Below are 25,836 nucleotides of genomic sequence, written 5' to 3' on the forward strand. Positions count from 1 at the left end.
TATTTACGATGACCTGGACAATGATCAGTTACCTAAGGATCCAGATGAAGTTAGGTGCAGATGACAAATGTGGCGGAAGTTTGTTCGAAGTGCACCATCATCATATGCCAACTCATTGGCAGTTATGACCTGGAAAGATGGAGAGGAAGAAACAGTGGATGAACTGGCTGGCCGACTCCGGCAGTACGAGGAAAGCTTGTCTTCCTCCCTATGGGCCTGTGTCTCGGCTGTGGAGAAACTATCCCAGGAGTTCCAGCAATTCAAAGCAGATATGTCCCATTCCCCACTGGTACGAGCCAATATTTCAGCTATTAGGAGTGAACGTTTCCCTGCTCAAGAGAGACTGTACATGTGGTGAGGTACCCTGTGGTTTACCTTGCGTGACCAAGGACAGGACATGAGGGAGTGGGATGGGAAGCCTACTTCTGCCCTAGAGGCACGGGTACGTGAGTTGCGTGGAAAAACCATTGCAAATAGAAGTTCTCCCCGGAAAATTGTTGCACCAGTCTCCAATAGGCAGAGTAGAAGAAATAGCTTTAGTTCTGACCCTCTTGAAGGGACCTCTCATGCCTGTTTAAAAGAAATGAACAATGAATACTGTGGCCAGGATTAGAGAGGCCCTGCTTCCAGCCAGGTGGAGGAAAGGGACAACAGAGTTTATTGGACTGTGTGGATCCGATGGCCTGGCACGTCAGACCCACAAGAGTATAAAGCTCTAGTGGATGCTGGTGCACAATGTACCTTGATGCCATCAAGATATAATGGGGCAGAACCCATTTGTATTTCTGGAGTGACAGGAGGATCCCAACAGCTGTCTGTATTGGAGGCTGAAGTGAGCCTGACAGGGAATGAGTGGCAAAAGCACCCCATAGTGACTGGCCCAGATGCTCCATGCCTTCTTGGTATAGATTACCTCAGAAGGGGATATTTCAAGGACCCAAAAGGGTATCGGTGGGCTTTTGGCGTAGGTGCTTTGGAGATGGAGGAAATTACATAGTTGTCCACCTTGCCTGGTCTGTCAGAGGATCCTTCTGTTGTGGGGTTGCTGAAAGTTGAAGAACAACAGGTGCCAATTGCTACAACTGTGCACCGGCAACAATATCACACCAACTGAGACTCCCTGATCTCCATCCATAAGCTGATTCATCAGTTGGAGAGCCAGGGAGTGATCAGCAAGTCCTGCTCACCTTTTAACAGTCCTATATGGCCAGTGAGAAAATCAAGTGGAGAGTGGAGGTTAACAGTGGACTATCGTGGCTTGAATGAAGTTATGCCACCAATGAGTGCTGCCGTGCCGGACATGTTAGAACTTCAGTATGAACTGGAATCCAAGGCAGCCAAGTGGTATGCCACCATTGATATTGCCAATGCGTTTTTCTCCATCCCTGTGGCAGCAGAATGCAGGCCACAGTTTGCTTTCACTTGGAGGGGGGTCCAGTACACCTGGAATCGACTGCCCCAGGGGTGGAAACACAGCCCCACCATTTGCCATGGGCTGATCCAGACTGCACTGGAAAAGGGTGGCGCTCCAGAGCACCTGCAGTACATTGATGACATCATCGTATGGGGCAACACAGCAGCAGAAGCTTTTCAAAAAGGGGAGAAAATAATTAAAATCCTCCTGAAAGCTGGGTTTGCCATATGATGTAAGGTGAAAGGACCTGCAAGAGAGATACAGTTTTTGGGGATAAAATGGCAAGATGGGCGTCGTCAGATTCCAATAGATATAGTCAACAAAATAACAGCTATGGCTGCACCGACTGACAAAAAGGAAACACAAGCTTTCCTGGGCATTGTGGGTTTCTGGAGGATGCATATCCCAAATTATAGTATGATTGTAAGCCCTCTGTATAAAGTCACCCGAAAGAAGAATGATTTTAAATGGGGCCCTGAACAACAGCAGGCTTTTGAACAAATTAAACAGGAGATTGTTCACGCGGTGGCTCTTGGGCCAGTCCAGACAGGGCAAGAGGTAAGAAACGTGCTCTACACCGCAGCTGGGGAGAATGGCCCTACCTGGAGTCTCTGGCAGAAAGCACCAGGGGAAACCCGTGGTCGACCCCTTGGGTTTTGGAGCCGGGGATATAAAGGATCTGAGGCCTGCTATACTCCAACTGAAAAAGAGATATTGTCAGCATACGAAGGAGTTCGAGCTGCTTGAGAAGTGATTGGTACTGAAGCACAGCTCCTCTTGGCACTCTTGGCCACTGCTGGGCTGGATGTTCAAAGGAAGGGTCCCCTCTGCGCATCATGCAACAGATGCTACACGGAGCAAGTGGGTTGCAGTGCTCACACAGCGGGCCCGAATAGGAAACCCCGATCGCCCAGGCATATTAGAAGTAATCACAGACTGGCCAGAAGGCAAAGATTTTGGAAAGCCACCAGAGGAAGAGGTGATGCATGCTGAAGAGGCCCCACCATATAACAACCTCCCAGAAAATGAGAAGCAGTATGCCCTATTTACTGATGGGTCCTGTCGTATTGTAGGAAAACATCGGAAGTGGAAAGCTGCTGTGTGGAGTCCTACACAACGAGTGGCAGAAGCTGCTGATGGCCAAGGTGAATCGAGTCAGTTTGCGGAGCTGGCTTTAGACATTGCTGAAAGGGAAAAATGGCCTGTGCTCTATCTCTACACCTACTCATGGATGGTGGCAAATGCTCTGTGGGGGTGGTTAAAGCAATGGAAGCAGAGCAACTGGCAGCGCAGAGGCAAGCCCATCTAGGATGCCCCGTTGTGGCAGGATATTGCTGCCTGGCTAGAGAATCTGCTTGTAAAAGTACGTCATGTAAATACCCTCGTACCCAAGAGTCAGGCCACTGAAGAACATCAGAACAATCAGTGGGTGGATCAGGCTGCTAAGACTGACATGGCTCAAGTGGACATAGACTAGCAACATAGGGGTGAACTATTTTTAGCCCATGACACCTCAGGCCATCAAGGAAGAGATGCAACATACAAATGGGCTCGTGATCGAGGGGTGGATTTAACCATGGACACTATTGCAGAGGTTGTCCATGAATGTGAAACATGCACTGCAAGTAAGCAAGCCAAGTGATTAAAGCCTCTGTGGTATGGAGGACGATGGCTGAAGTATAAATATGGAGAGGCCTGGCAAATTGGTTACATTACACTCCCACAAACTCACCAAGGCAAGCGCCATGTGCTTACAATGGTGGAAGCAACCACTGGATGGCTGGAAACATATCCTGTACCTCATGCCACTGCCCAAAACACCATCCTGGGCCTTGAGAAACAAGTCTTATGGTGACATGGCACTCCATAAAGAGTTGATTCAGACAACGGGATGCATTTCTGAAACAACCTCATAGACACCTGGGCCAAAGAGCATGGCACTGAGTGGGTATATCACATCCCCTATCATGCACCAGCCTCTGGAAAGATTGAACGGTACAATGGGCTGCTGAAAACTACACTGAAAGCAATGGGTGGTGGAACCTTCAAAAATTGGGACAAACATTTAGCAAAAGCCACTTGGCTAGTCAACACTCGGGGGTCCCTGCCCAGTCTGAACTTCTACATACTGTAGAAGGGGATAAAGTCCCTGTGGTGCATGTAAGGAATATGTTGGGGAAGACAGTCTGGGTTATTTCTCCCCTGGGCAAAGGCAAACCCATGCATGGGATTGCTTTTGCTCAAGGACCTGGCTGTACTTGGTGGGTGATGCAGGAGGATGGGAAAGTCCGATGTGTACCTCAAGGAGATCTAATTTTAGGTGAAAAGAGCCAATAATTTGAAGTGCTTGATGTCGGTTACTATATAGTACTGTATGTCATTATCTAGCTGTTATATGTCTCTCCTTGCTTCCTCCTGCCCCATGCCCTGAGAGACTTATGTTGTATCAAAAGTATTATAGTAAAATCATCTATACCAACAAAGAATGAACTTTAAGAAAACAGGAAAAATTGCAGCAGTGATGCAACCAGAACTGGCTCTTGCTACTAGCACCTACCAGCAGATCTTCATTCTGCAGACTATGGACTTGCTAAATCACTCGCACCAGATAGACTACCTGAGGAAATACTGCGTTGTCTGTCTTATGTTGAGAGACTGTTATGACAAATGGAGCCCAAAGTTATGGACTGGATAAACTCAACAGACCTTTTGAAGGGATGGGCCACGGACTAAGGGAGTTACATCTATGTGTATGCATAAAAGTACATCAAAGGAAGAAAAAGTTGATGACTAATCGGAAAGTGTAGGATCTAGGCAAGATGTAGATGGTATGGAATAAGGGGTGGCTAATGTCCTGGTTCTGGCTAGGATAGAGTTAATATTTACCTGAGCTGGGTGGAGAACTGGAGCTGGTAGCCCCTATGGCTGGGATAGTTAACTAATTAGCTAACAGCTGGGGTTAATTTACCCAAATTAGCCAAAGGGCTATTCCATCCCATGTGGCATCATGCTCAGTATATAAGTGAGGAGGGTGGGGAGGGGAGTCTGTTGTTGCTTGGAAGAAACTAGGTGTTGGGGTTTGTTGTGAGCTATTGTACTGTATTTGTGTTCCATCACTGTTTTGTTTTTTTCTGTCATTACTGTTAAATTTACTTTTTGTTCAATCTCAACTATTGTGTTTTTGCTGGGTTTTTTTGTTTGTTTGTTTATTAATTCTCCCTTCTGTCCCACTGGAGGGAGTTAGAGAGAGACTGTGTAGTCTGGTTCCAATTGGGGCTGAACTATGACACGGATATATATATATTTTTTACATGTTAGACAACTGAACCTCAGGTAAAAAATATAGCTAACTACTAATCCAAACTGAAGTTGTGAGTTTTTTGTTTTGTTGATTTTCCAACTGAAAATAATTTTTTTTTTTTATTGAGAAAGAGCTTGAGAAATGGCTTATCTTCAGCTATCATGTAGTAGTAACTTTGTATCAGGCTTCAGCTACGTGGGGAACTTGGACTGTTTGATCTCAAGTTTCTGATTTACTTAAATTGGTGCAACCTACCTGTGTAAACATTAGTATTTTGTCATACATTTATTTACTTCAGTTGAACAAGGAGCACGTGTAAATAAAATGAATATAAAATTCATTGAAAAAGAAAACATTTTCACACCAGAGGAGCTGTACTAGTGTAATCTATTTGGTTTCTGAACTGAGTACCTAATTTACTTTCCTCAATATAAACAAGTTTTCCAGAGTGTGTGGCTTCAAATGGCAGGATGTATGTTTTTCCTTTTTGCAGTTACAGTTTGGTCTGTGTTTGTACAAGGATACCTTGGGCAATATGTGATAAGGGCTTTAGAGTTATGATACCTTATTTTTTAGGCACATAACTGTAGAAGTGGACTCCAGATCATTCTGTGATCTGTAAGTTCTTTTTAGAGTGTGTTGAAAAGCTTATGGCTTCAAAATGGGTTACAAAAAATGAGCATGATGAGCAGGAGCTGCCTAAAAGATCATCAACATGCAGTTTGCTGTGGCTTTTAACCATCAGAAAAGCTGGGAAGAGTGTAGTGTTTTAAATTCATGCATTCCAATCAGAGCTGCAAGAAATTTTCTCTTTCCATTTAGGGTCTCTAGCCTTGGAGCTCTTCCAGAAGGCAAGCACTTCTGGTCAGAGCTCCTACTTGTAATTTTAAACATAGAAGGCTTAAGTCACTTTTACTTTCCTCCTATGTATCATAGGTCAGTGGTTAAAGCGCCTAAAACGTAGGATATTTAGGCATTTTGCATCCTCTGCTCAGTGAGGACAATTAAATCCCCATTAAAGGACTTTACCCAAGGTAGTAAAAGCTAGCTTAGCTGGGTGTATGTTTTAGTACAGAAATCATATTGCTGTTTCTCTGTCCTGTCCTCAGAACAAATGAGAGCTTCCTCCTTGGATTTCCCTATTATATGCAGGGATATTTAGTAACTAGCATGCTTCCTTTTCTTCCCATTTCACATTCTGAAATAAATAGAGATTTTAATGAAACATTCCAATAAGTATAAGCTTAGTAGTCTTTGCAGAGCAATTTATAGCTGCCAGCTGAGTTTCTCTCAATTGTTTTGCAAAACTAGGTAACTCACTAACTTACTGAATGGGGGAGTACTTCAGTGTTTATGATGAGATGGTGAAGAGCCTGGCTCCATTTTGCTACAAAATTCTTCATATATATTGGGAAACTACTATCAGGTCTCCTGAAGCCTTCTCCTCTCCAGGCTGAACAAGCCCAGTTCCCTCAGCTTCTCTTCACAGGGTATGTGCTCCAGCCCCGTGACCATCTCTGTGGCCCTCTGTTGAACTCACCTCAGTTAATCAAAATTTTTCCTTTTCTTAGGAGACCCAAATCCTAAAGCAGTCTTCTGGATGTGGTCCAAAGAGTGCTGATTAGAGGGGGATGATCCCTTCCTTCAATCTACTGACTATGCTCCTCTTAATCTAGCCCAGGATACTGTCAGCCACCTTTGCTGCCAGGACATGCTGCTTGCTCATGTTCAGCTTCTTGTCTACCAAGACCTCCAGATCCTTTTCAGCAGAGCTGCTCCCCAGCCTGCATCATTATAAGGTGTTCTTCCTTCCCAGGTGCAGGACTTGGCACTTGTCCTTGCTGAATTTCATAAGGTTTCTGTTGGCCTATTCCTCCAGCCTGTCTGGGTCCCTCTGTGTCCTGGTTTTGGCAGGGATAGAGTTAATTTTCCTCTCAGTAGCTGGTGTGTTCTGGATTTTGTGTGCGAAGAATGTTGATGATAAGAGTTGTTGTGAATGAGACCAAGGACACCGTCCTGCTTTCCAAGTCTCGCTAATTTGCAGATGCAGGAAGCTGGGAGAAAGACAGAATAATTGACCCAAACTGGCCAAAGAGAGTATTCCATGCCATAAAAGTTATGCTCAGTTGTTGTGCTTTTGTTTAGTGGGGGGGGGGGGGGGGGGGGGGCTAAGGTGGTAGCTTCTGTAGGAAACTGCTAGAAGTCGCTTCCCTTTGTTCATTGGACTCGGCCGGGCCTAGGGCAGACCCACTGCTGGCCAAGGCCCGGCCAATTGGTAGCAGAATGTTCTGTGATAATGCCTCTGCGATAACATATTTAAGTAGGGGAAAAGAGGAAAAAAAAGAGAGAAGATGTGAAGAAGCTGAGTGGGGGCAGAGGCGCAGAGGGGGGAGGCACGGGCCTCATGGGCCTTGCAGGCCTCACCTTCTGGCCTCTCGCCAGGTGGCTGACTGGGCCCAACTAGGCCTGGCCCGACTGCAAGAAGTGGAGAGGAGATGAGAAGTGAATAAGATGTAAAAAGGATCCTGAGAGGTGTCTGCCAGCCTGTTGTGAAGAACTTTTCTTGTGAGAGGAACAGCTGCAGATGCCAAGGTCAGTTCAGAAGGAGGGGGAGGAGTAATGCAGCTCCTGGCCAAGATTCCCCTGTGGCCTGTGGTGATAACCACGGTGAAGCAGGTTGTCCCCCTGCAGCCCATGGAGGTTGTTCTGGTTTTGTTGAGGGGGGGGGCGTAAGGTGGTAGCTTCTGTAGGAAACTGCTAGAAGTTGCTCCCCTTTGTTCAGTGGACTCGGCCGGGCCTAGGGCGGACCCACTGCTGGCCAATGTCGAGCCAATTGTTAGCAGAATGTCCCGTGATAACGCCTCTGCGATAACGTATTTAAGTAGGGGAAAACAGGAAAAAAAAAAAGAGAAGAGATGTGAAGCAGCTGAGCAGGAGGCAGAGAGGGGGAGGTGCGAGCCTCATGGGCCTTGCAGGCCTCACCCTCTGGCCTCCTGCTGGGCAGCCGACTGGGCCCAACTTGGCCCAGCCCGGCTGCAAGAAGTGGAGAGGAGATGAGAAGTGAATAAGATGTAAAAAGGATCCTGAGAGGCATCTGCCAGCCTGTTGTGAGGAATGCCTGCAGATGCCAAGGTCAGTGAAGAAGGAGGGGGAGGAGTAATGCAGCTCCTGGCCAAGATTCCTCTGCAACTCGTGGTGAAGACCATGGTGGAGCAGGTTGTCCCCCTGCAGCCCATGGAGGTCCACGGAGGGGCAGAGATCCACCTGCAGCCCGTGGAGGACCCCATGCTGGAGCAGGTGGAGGCCTGAAGGAGGCTGTGGCCTGTGGAGGGCCCGCTGGGGCAGCTGTTCTAGAGGGACTGCACCCCGTGGAAGAGATGACCCACACCAGAGCAGTTCCACGAAGGACTGTGGTTGTATGGGTGGGACTCCACCATGGAGCAGAGGAGGAATGTGAGGAGTTCTTCCCCCGATGATGATACAGCGGCGTAAAACAAGACGTGTTGAACTGACCGCAACCCCCATTCCCTTCCTGCTCCACCCCCCCCCCCCCGGTGCCACTCAGGAGGGGAGGTAGTAGAGATAATGTTAAGCCCGGGAGGAGGGAGGTGTGGGGGGAGGTTATCTTGTTCCCTGTCTCATTCTCCTGCTAATTTTAGAAATAAATGAATAGTTTTCCCCAAGTCGAGTCTGTTTTGCCCGTGACGATAACTTTAAGGTTTTCTCCCCGTCCTTATCTCAAACCTTGAGCTGTTTTTCTTATATCATCTCCTCCTATTCTGTCAGAGGGTGGAGGGAGTGAGAGAGAGACTGCGTAGTCTGGTCCCGATCGGGGCTGAACTATGACAGAGGTCCACAGAGGGGCAGAGATTCACCTGGAGCCTGTGAAGGATCCCACACCGGGGGAGGTGGATGCCTGAAGGAGGCTGTGGCCCATGGAGGGCCCGCTGGGGCAGCTGTTCTGGAGGGACTGCACCCTGTGGAAGAGATGACCCACACCAGAGCTGTTTGACGAAGGACTGTGGTGTATGGGTGGGACTCCACAATGGAGCAGGGGAGGAATGTGAGGAGTTTTTCCCCCGACCATGAAGCAGCGGCGTAAAACATTGCGTGATGAACTGACCGCAACCCCCATTCCCTCTTCCCCCCTGTGCCGCTCGGGGAGTGGAAGGTAGTAGAGATAATGTTAAGCTTGGGAAGAGGGAGGTTATCTTGTTCTTTGTCTCGTTATCCTGCTGTTTTTAGTAATAAATGAATAGTTTTCCCCAAGTGGAGTCTGTTTTGCCCATAATGGTAACTTTAAGGATTTTCTCCCTGTACTAATCTCAAACCTCGAGCCTTTTTTCTTATATCATCTCCCCCTATTCTCTTGGAGGGTGGGGGGAGTGAGAGAGAGACTGCGTAGTCTGGTGCAGATTGAGGCTGAACTACAACATCAGTATATAAGTGGGGGCTGGCCAGGGTGGGTATCTGCCTTCCTGCTTGTTTTTGCTGGCATCATTCCCTCTACCTTGCTGGCTTCCTTTTGCTCCTTTGCTTGCCGCTTGGTTTTGTTTCCGTGATCGCTGCTCGGGACGGGCTGTATCGGTCATTGGGACATCGGGTGGTGAGAAAACATACATTGTTCCTTTTGTATATTTTAGTATCCTTATATTGTGTTATTATTGTACTTTTTCTTTGCTATTCTAGTAAACTGTCTTCATCTCAACCCACGAGTTCTCCTTCCTTCCCAGTTCTCTCCCCCATCCGCCTGGGGAGGGGGAGCGAGAAACTGTGTGGTAATTTGGTGATCAGAGGGCTGGAGCACCTCTCCTATGAGGACAGGCTGAGAGAGTTGGGGCTGTTCAGCCTGGAGAAGAGGAGGCTCCGGGGAGACCTGATAGCGGTCTTCCAATACCTCAAGGGGGCCTACACGAAAGATGGGGAGAAGCTGTTCAGTAGGGCCTGTTGTGATAGAACAAGGGGTAATGGGTTTAAATTAGAAGGAGGTAGGTTTAGATTAGATATTAGAAAAAAATTTTTTACAATGAGAGTTGTAGAGCACTGGAACAGGTTGCCCAGAGAGGTCGTGGATGCCCCATCCCTGGAATCGTTCAAGGCCAGGCTGGATGAGGCTCTGAGCAACCTGATCTAGTCAGGGATGTCCCTGCTTCTTGCAGGGGGGTTGGACTAGATGACCGTTGAAGGTCCCTTCCAACTCTAACTATTCTATGATTCTATGACATGGCACTTCAGGACATGGTTTAGTAGGCATGGTGGTGTTGGGTTGATGGTTGGACTTGATGATCTTGGAGGTCTTTTCCAATTGTGATGATTCTATGTTTCTGTGATCTTTCTCCAGTTGTCAGGGTCCTCTCCCAGTCTCCATGACTTTTCAAAGATGATAGAGAGAGTCCTCACAGTGACATCAGTCAGCTCTTCAGCATCTTCAGGTGTATCCCATCTGGTCCCACAGACTTGTACGGGTCAAGTTCTCACAAGTAATCCCTGATTCTCTCCCTTGAATCCTTTATCTAAGCGCAAAGGCCTAGGAGACCTTGTTGGTGAAAGCTGAGACAAATATAAGACTAAGGTACTCAATATTTTCTTTATCCATTCCACTGAGCAATGGTCTTATATTTTCGTTGTTCAGTCTTTTACTACTAATGTAGCAGCAAGAAGCTCTTTTTGTTGTCCTTGGTACCCCTTGCAAGCATCAACTCTAGATTAATTTTGACTTTTCTATTACCACCTCTGCATGCTTGGGCAATGTTTCAAAAGTCAACCTTTGAAGTCTGTCCTCGCTTCTAGCTTCTGCTTGTGTCCTTTATGCATTGGAGCTCAGCTGTGAGTCCTCTGTTTAGCCAAGCTGGTCTCCTGATATGTTGTGTCGCAGTTTAGCCCTGCTCAGGACCAAACTACGCAGTCTCTCTCTCACTCCCCCCACCCTCCAGTGGGACAAGGAGGTGAATTAGGAAAAGAAAAGAAGGCAAAACTCATCGGTTGAGATTAAAAAAAGTTTAAGAGAATAAAGGAAAGGAAAAATTTATCCACTGAAAGGGTTATCAAGCATTGGAACAGGCTGCCCAGGGAAGTGGTGGAGTCACCATCTCTGGAGGTATTTAAAAGATGTGTAGAAGTGGCACTTCAGGACATGGTTTAGTAGACATTATGGTGTTGCATTGACAGCTGGACTTGATGGTCTTAGAGGTCTTTTCCAACCTTAATGATTCTATTAATCCCAAGGCCCTGAAGTATCTTTTGATTGCCCTCAGACTTCATCGCCACCTACATGGAAGAGCAGTAATGCGTAATAGTCCGAGGGCGTATCAGGCTAGGAAGTTCCCTAGTGATGTCCTTAACCCAGGCCCCAGGGAGGCAGCAGACTTCCCAAAGAGGAGGGTCTGTCCGGCATGTTAGACCCTCTGTTCCCCTCAGAAGGGAGTCACATACAACTGTAACCCGTCTATTCTTCCTTGTGGAGGTAGCTGTGATACCAGGGGTAGGCCTTTCTGACCTTGGCAACACCTTTGGTGTAGATGGACCATAATCTACACCATCAACTTACTGACCTTCCACATCCAGAGCCTCATACCTGTTGTACAGAGGCACCTGGGAAGGTGAGGTAGGCAAGGATGGGGTTTGCCTGCCACCCCAAGCATAGACTTGCCTCCATTTGCTCCTTTCCTTTAAGTTACTGCCTGGTGGAGGGAAGGATATGGGATCCCCTTGATCTTGTGTTTTTTTTCTGGTGGATATTCCTGTTTCTGTCTCAGGAAGAGCAGAGCATGGTTCCACCAGTCTCTCTCTTTCTCAGACTCCGTGATGCTCCTTAACCTGTCCACTTCCTCTCTAAGCTCTGCCGCCAAGCTGAGCAGATCATCTACTTTGTCACACCTCACACAGCTGTCATCAGGTACTAGTGAAAGGCTCTGGCACACCCTGCAGCCTAGAGATCTGGATGGCTGCATGTTTTCATGGGAGATCTGTCTGGTTTGCCACATCAGTTCTGGTGAGTGCAAAGGACATAGTTTTCTGCTGGGAGGAGTTAAGCTCCTTCTGGGAGGGTGATGACCACCAATTGAACTGACCTTTGGAGCTGGTAGGGTGACAACGCTCTTCCCGCATGCCCTTCAGCACAAACTGCCGCGCCACGCCCTAGTCACGAGCACTCCCTAGGCTGCTTTTTATAGATGTAGGGGTGGCCATGGTTGCTCTGGTAACGCCCAGGCCTTGTCAGCATCTCTCTGGAGAGTTGCCGGCTCCTGGCAAGTCTCTCGGCTGCCTTGGTGTTTCCCTTCCTCAGGAAACCCCCCTGTACACCAAAATCTGCCACACTGCTGCGGACCGTGCTGGCACCGGAGCAGCTCACTTCGCGAATTAATGTTGCATCACTGTTCAAAGTACAGAAGCACTAGAACAGTTGTAAGAATAGAATTTTTAACTTCATAGGAGATGTCTGCTAGCTTTTATTTTTTGAAGTTTAATTATTTGAATAAAGTCTTTCAAAATAAATCACCCTGAAGCAGATATCTGGCATTAAAAACAAACAAACAAAACTCTTGTCTAGGTAATTAATTTCCCAAAGTTACAAAAAAAGGAAAACATTAGGAAATTGTACTTATTAGCCCCTCTGATAGCTGTGCTTTTTTTTCAGTACACCGTTCTTACTGTTGTCTCTAGTATGAATTTCTAACACCAAATTATGAGTATTATTTCATTAATCTTTTGGTATCTATAAACGTACTGTATTTGTGTCAGAGAACACATTTGCCATCTTTGTAATTTGGAATTAAAATCACAAGTGGGGAAAAACTTGGGGATGACTCACATTTTTAGATATAAGCATCATCTTTACAGACCCCATCTACAGTGTCTAAAGTGTTTTGGGTTTGGATTTTGTTGCAATTATTTCTACACTTAAGGAACTAATATCTGCAAGTCAGAAAAGGTGCCCTTGTAGGTGTTAAACCTTGGTCTGTATTTGTGATATAAGACAATTGTTTAGGGTGTTAGGGAATTTTTATTGTACCCCTTGAGGTGAATTAAACACACATTTGTGCTTATATATAAAAAGATTTAATGAGCAATGCATTGGACAGAGTCCAACCACAATAAGAGGTTCTACAAGGAGTCTGCAAAGATACAGCATGAGCCAATTCCTTATATACACTTACACCTGTGCCAGTCATGGCAGTATCAGGTGGCATCAGGCACCTTAGCCTGGTGTTTGGTTCATCCCCTAGCCCAGTTGTGTTTACCAAAAGTGGCCCCTAGCACTTGCATTCCACAATTGTTACAAGACAATTCTGCAGTATTTCTTATCTCATCAGACTGTTTAACCTGTTCTGCAGTTAGGCCTTCTTGCCCTCCATGCCAGATTATTCCTTTGTCACGAATTACCATTGCTGAGCAGTTACAATTTGAATTTCCCCTTCAAGGGGAAAGATGATTGAAATTAATACGTCCAGCATTTCTGTCTTTTTTTTTTTTCCAGTTCTGATCCTCATTTTTAACCTTTCTGTCTTTCATTCCCTCTGAAATTGAGAATCTCCACATAGAAGGCTGGTATAGAGATTAATTTGTAATTCTTTTCTTATGTTTTTAGACACCAAAGTTTCTCTATATGACCAGGGCAATTATTTTACCCTTTTGAAATTAGGAACAATTTTACTGGAAATAAAAACATGTTTTTACTGAACTAGGAATTTATATACCAAATGAGATTAAGCTGAGCCCTAGCTGCTCTGTTTGAACCATGGGCATGAATGCTGCCTTAGACTCCAAAACCATCTTCTTCCACCTGTGAGTGCTTTCCGTTATTTTTAAATTTCAAAGTAAGATAAACTATTAGTTTAGAATCCTCAGAAGCTAGTTTTACCCTTTCCTGATTTTTAAATGCAAAAAAAAATCATTTAATCCAATATTCCTCCATCTTCCCTACAACTTCATTGTACTCTTCTCCCTTGCAGTAGTTTTTTCTTTAATGCCTTGGTGACATTTTGGTGCACCTGTTACTTTGCATTAACTTTACTTAGATAGCAACAGTTGGCTCCTACCAGATCTCTACAACCATAACAGCTCTGTTGTATGAAGTGGTGTGCTTCTGTGATCCACCTACTCTCTACTCAGCTCATTAGACCTAGAGAAAGTAGTGAGTGCAGAGCCTTACAGTTACCGTTATGAGCAAAACAGACTCGACTTGGGGAAAACTGTTTCAATTTATTAATAATAAAACCAAGTCAGGATAATGAGAGAGAGAGAAAAAAAAACAACTTCACCCCACTCCTCCCCTCTTCCTGGGCTTAAATTCATTTGACATTATCTCTACCTCCTTCCCCCTCTCCCCAAGTGGCACAGGGGGGAATAGGGAATGGGAGTTGCTTTACGCAGCTCCTTCCTCCTCGGGGGAAGAACTCCTCACATTCCTCCCCTGCTCCAGTGTGTGGTCCCTCCCACGGGCTACAGTCCTTTGTGAAACTGCTCCAACATGGGTCATTTTTTTCCATGGGGTGCAGTCCCTCAGGAACAGGCTGCCCTAGCGCGAGCTCTCCATGGGCCACAGCCTCCTTCAGGCATCCACCTGCCCTGGCATGGGATCCTCCACAGGCTGCAGGTGGATCTCTGCTCCTCTGTGGACCTCCATGGGCTGCAGAGGGACAGCCTGCTTCACCATGGTCATCACCACAGGCTGCAGGGGAATCTTATCAGGAGCAACATTACTCCTCCCCCTCCTTCTTCACTGACTTTGCTGTCTGGAGCTGTTCCTCTCACAAGAAATTCTTCACAATCAGGCTTAGGCAGATGCCTCTCATATTCTCTTCACATATCCTGTCCTCTCTTCTCTTCTCTTCTCTCAACTGGGCTGAGCCGGGCCGAGTTGAGTTGAGTTGGGCCCAGACAGCTGCCCAGCGGGAGGCCAGAGGGTGAGGGCCACCAGGCCCACAAGGCTCATGCCTCCTCCTCTCTGCCTGCGCTTCTGCTTCTTCACTTTTTAAAAATTTTCCCCTTCTTAAATATATTATCACAGAGGCATTATCACTATCACCAATTAGCTTGATCCTGTACAGTGGCAGGTCTGTCTTAGAGCTGACTGGGTCCACCAAATAAAGGGGAAACTTCTAGAAGCTTCTCGCAGAAGCTGCCACTGTAGCCCCCCCCCCAATACACACATAAAACCAGCACATTATCAGTAATGTTAATAGTAATTAATTATACCAATCAATACTCCGAAGTGTTCAAGCATACAAAATAAATAGTTGTGATTGATACCTTTATCAAGACTATGACCTATGTAGCCATACATAAAAAATAGGAATTGCTATTTCTATTCCGATTTACATAATAGGGAAATGTCTGCCATCTACTAGTGAAGTCAAATAATCTTGAAAAGGGAAAAAAAATTAACAAAATGAATAGTCTCTCCACCTGTCTTGATTGCTGCTGGAAGGCTATAAATACAAAATAACAACATTACCATGAAGGTGAGTTTTTTGTATTTATTTGGGGTTTTTTTAGAACAACTTCACTGTGATTTGAACTTGAATGGTAGTTGTAATTAGCACACTAGTGCTAGGTGTGAGAACTCTGACTAGAGCAAGCATGCAGGACTCTTCACTCAACCCATGTAAATGGAAGAGTGTTTGTTGAGAAGTGTGAAATTTGCCAAAGAAATGTGAACATCTTGCAATTTCAGCTTCATTGTTATCTTTCCTTCCTGGTTTTATTAATGTCAAATACTGGAAGGGGAAAGAGTTTTGACAAAAAGGAGTTGTATTCCTTAAGGAATTTTAAACTATATAATATGCAAATATTCACATGTGAACACACATGGGAATAAAAGAATGAACTTATACAATAGTAGTGAACCATCACTCTTCTTTCTGTCATGGTCAATTCCGTTAATTTATTCTGGTCACTCTTGGTCTTCAACATGTAGCCTGCTAGTTGCTAGGCAAACATAAATGATTGCTGCTCATGCTTTTTTATATGGTGGCTATAGAGTTTATTATTTTGTAATTATAAAAATGAAAATATTAAAAATCAGAGAATAGCATTCAGGATTAATAATTTTCTTCCACCATGCCCATAACAGTAATTTTTTATTACATAAATATTGTCTTTTCAAACATGCAATATGGAAACATATACACAAAGGGAACAGGAGGTAATGTTTCTGTAATAGGAGTTTCTGGGAAAATGGTACAACAGAATAAGTTGTTACTTAGCTGAATACACAAAATTACACAATGCGTGCTTGCAGCCCAGAAAGCCAACCACATCCTGGGCTGCATCAAAAGGGGTGTGGCCAGCAGGTCGAGGGAGGTGATTCTGCCCCTCTACTCTGCCCTGGTGAGACCCCACCTGGAGTACTGTGTCCAGCTCTGGAGCCCCCAACATAAGAAGGATGTAGACCTGTTGAAACAAGTCCAGAGGAGGGCCACAAAGATGATCAGAGGGCTGGAGCACCTCTCTTATGAGGACAGGCTGAGAGAGTTGGGGCTGTTCAGCCTGGAGAAGAGGAGGCTCTGGGGAGACCTTATAGCAGTCTTCCAGTACCTCAAGGGGGCTTATAAGAAAGATGGGGAGAGGCTGTTCAGCAGGGCCTGTTATGACAGGACTAGGGGTAACGGTTTTAAAATAGAGGGAGGTAGATTCAGATTAGACATCAGGAAATTTTTTTTTTACACTGAGGGTTGTAGAACACTGGACCAGGTTGCCCAGAGAGGTGGTGGATGCCCCATCCCTGGAAACATTCAAGGCCAGGCTGGACAGGGCTCTGAGCAACCTGATCTAGTTGAAAATGTCCCTGCTCCTTGCAGGGGGGTTGGACTAGATGACCTTTGAAGGTCCCTTCCAACCCTAACCATTCTATGATTCTATGATTCTATGAAATTAAAGGGCAGTACATCTGGTTTTATGATTTACGTGACAAATCAGGTGACATGCTCTTTGTGGGTTTTTGGGAGGTTTTTTGTTTTTTTTTTTTAAGCACTTTGAAGACTATATTTCATATCTATTATAAGGGTACAATTGTAAATTTGTGTTTGTTCCCATTAAAGTATAGTATTAGCTGCTGAAATTCTAGCTTTACTACTTTCTTTTTTAAAAATTAATTTGTTTTTTACCAACTTTTGTTTTAATGAGAAAATGTTTTCTTGTAATTTGTGAGCAAGTACAGAGTGAGGATGTCTTCAAAATAACATTTGGCTTCTGAAGACACAGTTTTGTCACAATATTGGATGACTCCACAAGTCATCTGCTAATTGTGTGCTGATTTTGCAAGTAACTTGTTGTGCCTTTTAAAGAATTAGCTTACATCTGCATGATATATGTTGTAAAACAGAATTATTAAAAGAACATTATTAAATATGTGAAGTCAAGCAGGCAGAAGATAAGTACAGCCTGTCATGCTATGACAGAGTACTAATTTAATTTGATTTTTTTCCACAGGATCTTTGCCACATATCATGCACAAGATGGACAATGATCACTTAATGAAGAGCTATTTGTTATTTTGCTTTATCTTCATTCCTGAATACATGGTTTCGTGACTTACTTGTTGTGTCCATTATTCAAATGCTATTAGAAGACAGAATTATGAATTTTCTTATGGGCTTCTTTATGGTGTTCATCAGTATATATTATCTAAATGCTTTGCAAACATAAAATTGAGTTTCACAACACCATAGCATTATTTTAATTTTATGAATGACAAATAGAGACTTAAACTTTAAGATACCATTTGAACACCAGAGGTCTGTTTTCAACGTACTTATTGTTTTATATGTTCAGGAACAAATTTCATAGATGACATTTGCAGCTGTGAATGTTCTACACTTTTGGTTATTAAAGAAAGTAATGTAAATGTAGCTTTTGTTTGCAATTTCCCATTTCTCTTTGAAAATGCAAACTGAAACAAAAACAAATCTTGTCATGTGGAATCACATTGTCACTCACTATCCTGGTTCTGACACTCAATAGATCACTGATGATAGGATTGGAGCCTTTAAATCCACAGTACAAACCTCTCTCCCTGTGACTCATGAAGTATAGAAGTAGTAAATTGATCTCTTCTGTGTGAATCAGTACTAGAAGAGGACGAGAGACAGAGCAGCATGACAATTTCACAAATAATTGCTGAGAGGATTATCTGTTTATTTTATTATTTTTCTCTTATTACAATATCCAGATGCTTCCGAAGTCAATCAGTTCTGTTTGGTGAGTTGCTAGTAAACTTTCTGGAGTTTAACTGATTTTCTCATGTGTGGTACAGAACAGAGTGATCTAGCCTCAAGAGTTACAAGGATTGGATCTACACTCAGAACACTTTCCCTTCCCTGGTGGCTATACATAGCCAGTCTTCTCTTCTCACTCTGCAGCAGTAGCTGCTAAAAGTATATTCCTGCACCTGCCATAACCTAACAGGCATTTGACTGCTAGGATTGTGTTTGCTGTAAACTGAATGGAAATATACACAAGATTTATGCCACGGGATATTGATTGGACCACATTGAATAGGAAGCTGTGCTTGCAATATTTGAATTATTGTCCTTCTCTCTCATACAATGTCTATAAGAAGAAATGTCCTAGAACTAAACCAAGAACATTAAGAAATCTTGGATCAGTTAAATAACATCTCCATGTAAAAGAAGAAAACTGCTTATTCCTAATTGTTCATTGACCTACTAGGTCCATAGGCAAAATAGTATCTACCCAAATCCTGAGACTATTTTACACATTAAGAGATCCCTATTGAGAAGGCATAGATGATGACATTCATAAAGGACATAGCTGTCCCATACATCTTGTTCTCCTTCATCATGACGGAATTACCTAAATTAACCTTTGATTCAACATTAGTTCCAGTGTGTCTGATAAGATACCTGCAGTTTCAACAGAATGCTGTATTGTGGAGGACAGCTCTAAGAGAGAAGCTCAGGTGAGGGGCTCAAGAAATAGCAGCAGGCTCTACATTGCTCAACTCCTACAAATTACCATTCAAAGGTGGAAATGAGAAAACAGGGCCCCTTTGGAGTAGTGATAGAATTAAGCAGTGATATTTCTGTCTCTGAAATATGGGCTGAGAAACACTGGTGAATGCTGTCTATGTAAACAGGCTATAATTCTTCTCAGAAGCTGTTTTATTTTGCTACCATGACTGTCAGATAAATGGCAATATATACATCAATATATATATGCTTGAGGCCATAAGGGCCATCAACAGATCTTCCCTCTCCAAATAACTCATAGTCAGCTATGACCGAGGAAGCCACAAATTAAAGGATAAAAAGAACTTTTATTCAGAAACATTAAAGTAACTATTAATAAGGAATGGAGAAGGGAAAAATCTGGAAATCTCAGAGAATATAAACAGTTGCAAATCATAGGCAAAGTGTATCTTAGGGTATCCAAGCAATTTAAAAAATCCATTCTTTCTGGATGATTAAAGAGGTACAAAGTGCAGTTACAATTATCTTCCCAGAAACCTAACATTCATTGATGAAAGTTAATAGTGGCGTTTATTGTAAAATATAGTTGATCTGATTTCAATCAGCATCTGATATAACAGCACCCAGTATGGACAAATAGATCATTATGAACCAGAGCTATAAAAATAGCTATAAAAAAGACCAAGAGGAAGATAAATTTAAGGTGACAAGACAGAGAATAGTTAAGAATAATAAAATAAATTTTAAAAATAATAGAATTACCCTAGACAAAGCACAAGAGAATTCAGATTCAAATCCTGATCCTCCTCCTTTATGATCTGCACATATGATGATGATGAGAAGAACATGGAAGTTGTGCGTTAAACTGTAGATTAATTATTCATATCAAATCAATAAGATCAATTCAGAAAAAAGTTTGTTACTAATCCTTGACAAGAAAAAAATAGCTAGATTTTTAATAATTTGATTGCATACAATTTATTTTCAAAGAAAGTTGTAGTAATTCGGTTGGAGCAGGTGCAGAGGAGGGCCAGGAAGATGATCAGAGGACTGGAGCACATCTCCTATGAGGACAGGCTGAGAGAGTTGGGGCTGTTGAGCCTGGACAAGAGAAAGCTCCAGGGAGACCTTTTAGCAATCTTCCAGTGAGAGCGACAGAGGAATGTACGACAAAGACTCAATATGAGTAATAAGCGTAGTTCGATTTATTAGTCCCGGGTGCGCATATTTATATTGCTAAGATAAAATATGCCTACTAGTCATTGTGTGATTGGCTTAAGCTCTAATGGTGACATTTGCATATCCCTCCTACTTGCAGTTAGCTAATCTGGAAAGTCCCGTTAACCTGGAAAGTCCCGTACTTTTCATGTTTTCACTTTCTCAAAGTTGTTTACGATCTTCTTCAAGGTTGCTTCGTTTACTTTCTCACAGGCGGCCTCATTATTTTCTCACAGGTGGCTTCAGTACTTTCTTACAGGCGGCTTCATTACTTTCTCACAAGCGGCTTCAGTGACGTCCTTGAGGCCTGCTGCTCACAAACATAACAATTCCATTCGGTCTGGATTGTTCACTAAGTGTCCCTGATACTCCAGGTATCCAACATTCCAGTACCTAAAGGGGGCCTACAGGAAAGACAAGGAGAAACTCTTTAGCAGGTCCTGTTGTAATAGGAAAAGGGGTCCTGGTTACCTGGGACATGGAGAAGGCTGAGGTGCTCAATGACTTTTTTTTGCCTCAGTCTAAGGTTCGGGAAGATCTGAGGAACCTGAAGGTGCACAAGTCCATGGGACCTGATGAGATCCATCCGCGGATCCTGAGGGAACTGGCAGATGAAGTTGCCAAGCCACTAGCCATTGTATTTGAGAAGTCGTGGCGGTCTGGTGAGGTCCCTGATGACTGGAAGAGAGGGAACATAACCCCCATTTTTAAAAAGAGAAACAAGGAGGACCCGAGCAACTACAGGCCGGTCAGCCTCACCTCTGTGCCTGGCAAGGTCATGGAGCAGATCCTCCTGGAAACCATGCTAAGGCACATGGAGAGCAAGGAGGTGGTTGGTGACAGCCAACATGGCTTCACCAAGGGCAGGTCATGCCTGACCAATTTGGTGACCTTCTATGACGGGGTGACAGCATTGGTGGACAAGGGACGAGCAACGGACATCATCTACCTGGACTTGTGCAAGGCATTTGACACTGTCCCACACGACATCCTTTTCTCTAAACTGGAGAGGCATGGGTTTGATGGATGGACCAGTCGGTGGATAAGGAGTTGGCTGGATGGCCGCACTCAGAGAGTGGTGGTCAACGGCTTGATGTCCAAGTGGAGACCAGCCACGAGTGATGTTCCTCGGGGGTTCGTGTTGGGCTCAGCCCTGTTTAACATCTTTGTCGGCGACATGGACAGTGGGATAGAGTGCACCCTCAGCAAGTTCACTGATGACACCAAGCTGCGTGGTGCTGTTGACAAGCTGTAGGGGAGGAATGCCATCCAGAGGGACCTTGACAGGCTGGAGAGGTAGGCCGGCCCGTGCCAACCTCATGAAGTTCAACCAGGCCAAGTGCAAGGTCCTGCACCTGGGTCGTGACAATCCCAGGCACAAATACAGGCTGGGTGGAGAATGGATTGAGAGCAGCCCTGAGGAGAAGGACTTGGGAGTGCTGGTGGATGAGAAGCTCAACATGAGCCGGCAATGCGCCCTTGCGGCCCAGAAGGCCAACCGCATCCTGGGCTGCATCAAGAGGAGTGTGGCCAGCAGGTCAAGGGAGGTGATTCTGCCCCTCTACTCTGCCCTGCAGAGACCCCACCTGGAGTACTGTGTCCATTTCTGGAGCCCCCAACATAAGAAGGATGTAGACCTGTTGAAACAAGTCCAGAGGAGGGCCACGAAGATGATCAGAGGACTGGAGCACCTCTCTTATGAGGACAGGCTGAGAGAGTTGGGGCTGTTCAGCCTGGAGAAGAGGAGGCTCCGGGGAGACCTTATAGCAGCCTTCCAGTACCTCAAGGGGGCCTACAAGAAAGATGGGGAGAGGCTGTTCAGTAGGGCCTGATGTGACAGGTCTAGGGGTAATGGTTTCAAAATAGAAGGAGGTAGATTTAGATTAGACATTAGGAAAAAAAATTTTACACTGAGGGTTGTAGAACACTGGAACAGGTTCCCCAGAGAGGTGGTGGATGCCCCATCCCTGGAAACGTTCAAGGCCAGGCTGGATGAGGCTCTGAGCATCCTGATCTAGTCAGGGATGTCCCTGCTCCTTGCAGGGTGTTGGACTAGATGACCTTTGAAGGTCCCTTCCAACCCTAACCATTCTATGATTCTATGAATTCTTTGCATTGTGTGCTTGTTTTTCTCAACAGTTCAGGACAACAGCTAAGTGAAGTCTTCATTCAACTCCCATCTAGAAAAGAATTACCAGAGTATTATGAATTAATTAGCAAACCAGTGGACTTCAAAAAAATAAAGGTGAGAACTGTTTTGGGATGTGGACATTTCTTTATTCCTTTTCAATATATAAAATCATGAACATTAAGTCATCATAAATATTATGATCATGTGTATATTAAATTTGCCTATGTGTTTTTGCTTAGATTTTAAATTTTCATATATTCCTTGTTATGAATTTTGCTTAATGTATATTGCAGTACTTTACTACTAACACCTAAGTCAAAGCAAAACATAAGATGACATAAATCATACTTTCAGAGATGATACATTAATGTTTTTTGTAAAGGATCAAATCCTGCATCTGTACACAAAACTTAAATAAGTGTAGTGCTTGCAAAAATTTTATGTTGTTGGGAGGAATATAATCATCTTTCAACTAGCATCACATTTTGGAACAGGCACAGTTGGATAGGTGAGTATTAGTCAACTTCTTGTACCTTAGAGGCCATGAGGTGTTCATAGCTATCTCTTTTACCTTCAGTCAAACTGTACCTCTTTTTGTTTCTGTACTGAGAAGAAACTTGTAATTGAACTCCTTTCTTATCCACAACAATACAACTTTACAACTTCTGCTGCTTTTGATCCTTCCAGTTCACACAATGATTGCACAATTTTTCATCTGCCTTTGGCCATGATGCATTTTGTCAGCATATTCCTCTCACACAGGTTTAAATTTTGTTTGTTTTTTTTTTAATTGGATATTTGTCATTCCACTTAGGTAAAATGTTTAAATAGAAGGTTTTAATGTATTGAAAAGCAATATTAATTGATTGTCCTGTCCATTATTTTTCTTTTTCTCTCCCTACTGCTGCCATCCTTCCTTCTCCCCGTCTTCTTAACAAACGCAACAGGAAAGAATTCGTAACCATAAATACCGGAACCTCAGTGATCTGGAGAAAGATGTCATGTTGCTGTGTCACAATGCTCAGACATTCAATTTGGAGGGATCACAGGTCTGATTGAACCACTTTGTGTTAAACATGTGTCTTCCCTACTCAATGTTTTCAGTGCTTGTTTAATTATGACAATTCTGTATATAAAACCTCTATTTTTAATCTTATTAGTGCTTTTAATGAATAAAAATGCCCAGATTCTTTGAAGCATCCAGAATCCTTTGGTCACAACAAGAATTCAAACATTCAGTGAATTTAGTTTTGATTCCATAACCCTGAGATCAGTTTGTTCTGATACACTTAAGGACAGTTTTCAGATTATTTGAATCTATGCTAAATGGCTGTGCCCTGAAGAGCCATATGTTGGTTTGAGCTCACCAAAGTGAATAATACAAGTAACTGAGAGAATGATCCAGCTTAGGGACAGTTCTTAAGTATTTAGTGGTGAAATTTTCAGCTCTACTAATGGAAGATTAAGTTTAAAGTTTGTCTGACACTAGATCTTTGTGTATATAGTTCATATTCTCTGGACATTGTTGACATTTTTTTCTTGTTGAAAGAACAATATCCATTTTGAGAGACCAGAATAATGTAGTCTCATTAATAAATAATATATCCAAATCTCTTATCTTGTAGAGATATACAGTTAAGGATTTTGCCTGGTTTACACACAAGGATGCACTCAGTTCTGTGAATTCACAACAGAAGAGGTAAACAGCAATACAAAAGAAAGTACAGAAACCTAGAAGACAGATGAGAAAGTTGAAATATATGCTGTAGATTCTCTGAGATATAGTTATGAAAGGATAAGATCTAAATCTTGGACAAGACAGACACACTAGGCTAGTCAAGAAGGCATTAAACAAACAGGATTATGTGAAAAGGGGGATGTTCTGGTTTTGTTTAGTGAGGGGGGGCCTAAGGTGGTAGCTTCTGTAGGAAACTATGAGAAGTCACTCCCCTTTGTTCAGTGGACTCGGCCAGGCCTAGGGCAGACCTGCTGCTGGCCAAGGCCGAGCCAATTGGTAGCAGAATGTTCTGTGATAACGCCTCTGTGATAACATATTTAAGAAGGGGAAAACAGAAAAAAAAAAAAAGGAGAGAAGATGTGAAGAAGCTGAGCAGGGGCAGAGAGGGGGAGGCACGGGCCTCATGGGCCTTGCAGGCCTCACCCTCTGGCCTGTCGCCAGGCAGCCGACTGGGCCCAACTCGGCCCAGCCTGGCTGCAAGAAGTGGAGAGGAGATGAGAAGTGAATAAGATGTAAAAAGGATCCTGAGAGGCGTTTGCCAGCCTGTTGTGAGGAACGGCTGCAGATGCCAAGGTCAGTTCAGAAGTGAGGGGGAGGAGTAATGCTGCTCCTGGCCAAGATTCCCCTGCAGCCTGTGGTGATGACCATGGTGGAGCAGGTTGTCCCCCTGCAGCCCATGGAGGTTCACAGAGGAGCAGAGATTCACCTGGAGCCTGTGGAGGACCCCACGCCAGAGCAGGTGGAGGCCTGAAGGAGGCTGTGGCCCATGGAGGGCCCATGCTGGGGCAGCTGTTCTGGAGGGTCTGCACCCCGTGGAAGAGATGACCCACACCGGAGCAGTTTCAGGAAGGACTGTGGCCCGTGGGAGGGACCCCACGAAGGAGCAGAGGAGGAATGTGAGGAGTTCTTCCCCTGACCATGAAGCAGCGGCGTAAAACAGCACGTGTTGAACTGACCGCGGCCCCCATTCCCTCTTCTCCCCTGTGCCGCTCGGGGGGGGAGGTAGTAGAGATAATGTTAAGCCTGGGAAGAGGGAGGGGTGGGGGGGAGGTTATCTTGTTCTCTGTCTCATTCTCCTGCTAGTTTTAAAAATAAATGAATAGTTTTCCCCAAGTCTAGTCTGTTTTGCCCGTAACAGTAACTTTAAGGATTTCTCCCTGTCCTTATCTCAAACCTTGAGCTGTTTTTCCTTATATCATCTCCCCCTATTCTCTCATAGGGTGAGGGGAGTAAGAGAGAGACTGTGTAGTCTGGTCCCGATCAGGGCTGAACTATGACAGGGGAAAAATAAGTGTTGAATCAAATTGAGATCATTGGAATAAAATACATCTAAGCACTGCAGGACATGAAGAGAATAAACTCTTTACTTTCCTGTACACCAGTCTTAGGAACCCGGGCAAACAAACAGAATTAGAATTGTTCATTATGAAAACAAATTCAGCCTACTTGATCCTGAAAGTTGGTGGGAAAATTGGAATGTTTAAATTTTTGTCAAAAGATTGAGTTGTCAGTAGGAAAGAAGATAGGGAATGGTAACATATGTGGAAATTTGTATTTATATGGCAACATATGTAGAATGATATGATACTACCTGTGTTAGAGACTCTGACACAATTTTACATACACATTCTAGCAGATGCAACACACAATTAAAAAAATGTCATGGGAGACTTCAGTAAAAATGTTATAAACTCAATGTTACATGCCACCGATATTAATGCATTCTGTAAGCGTCTAAACACTGTAGATGACCCCAGTCAGCAGTAGAGTGCCACACAGCTACTCACTCCTCCTCCCGAGGGGATGGGGCAGAGAATCGGGAAGGAAGGAAAACTTGTGGGTTGAGACGACCCAATGACCCGAGCAGCAATCACGGTATGAAAGCAACCCCAGAATGATTCTGAACAGGGAGAGAAAAGTGAGCCATCTCATCAGCCCACCCCCACTTATATAGTGAACGTGACATTTATGGCATGGAATACTCTCTTTGGCCAGTTTGGGTCAACAGTTCTGGCTATATCCCTCCCAGCTTCCTGCACCTGCACATTAGCAAAACCTGGGAAGGTGTAAAGTGTCCTTGGTCTCTTCAGTAACAACTCATAA

At 44.2% G+C, this 25,836-nt stretch overlaps 1 protein-coding gene across 2 annotated transcripts in view; it reads left to right on the plus strand.

Annotated features, from left to right (window-relative positions):
• Positions 1-25,836, plus strand: part of LOC147596593 (SWI/SNF-related matrix-associated actin-dependent regulator of chromatin subfamily A member 2-like) — a 199,302-nt gene that overhangs the window by 169,497 nt on the left and 3,969 nt on the right. For both annotated transcript variants that reach the window (XM_086769496.1, XM_086769495.1), the window contains exons 29-30: positions 22,004-22,109; positions 22,943-23,044. In XM_086769496.1, coding sequence (XP_086625622.1) covers positions 22,004-22,109; positions 22,943-23,044 — 208 coding nt within the window. The remainder of the gene's footprint in view (positions 1-22,003; positions 22,110-22,942; positions 23,045-25,836) is intronic.

The sequence above is a fragment of the Chlamydotis macqueenii genome, chromosome W (assembly GCF_036417535.1).
Source record: "Chlamydotis macqueenii isolate bChlMac1 chromosome W, bChlMac1.mat, whole genome shotgun sequence".
NCBI lineage: Eukaryota > Metazoa > Chordata > Aves > Otidiformes > Otididae > Chlamydotis > Chlamydotis macqueenii.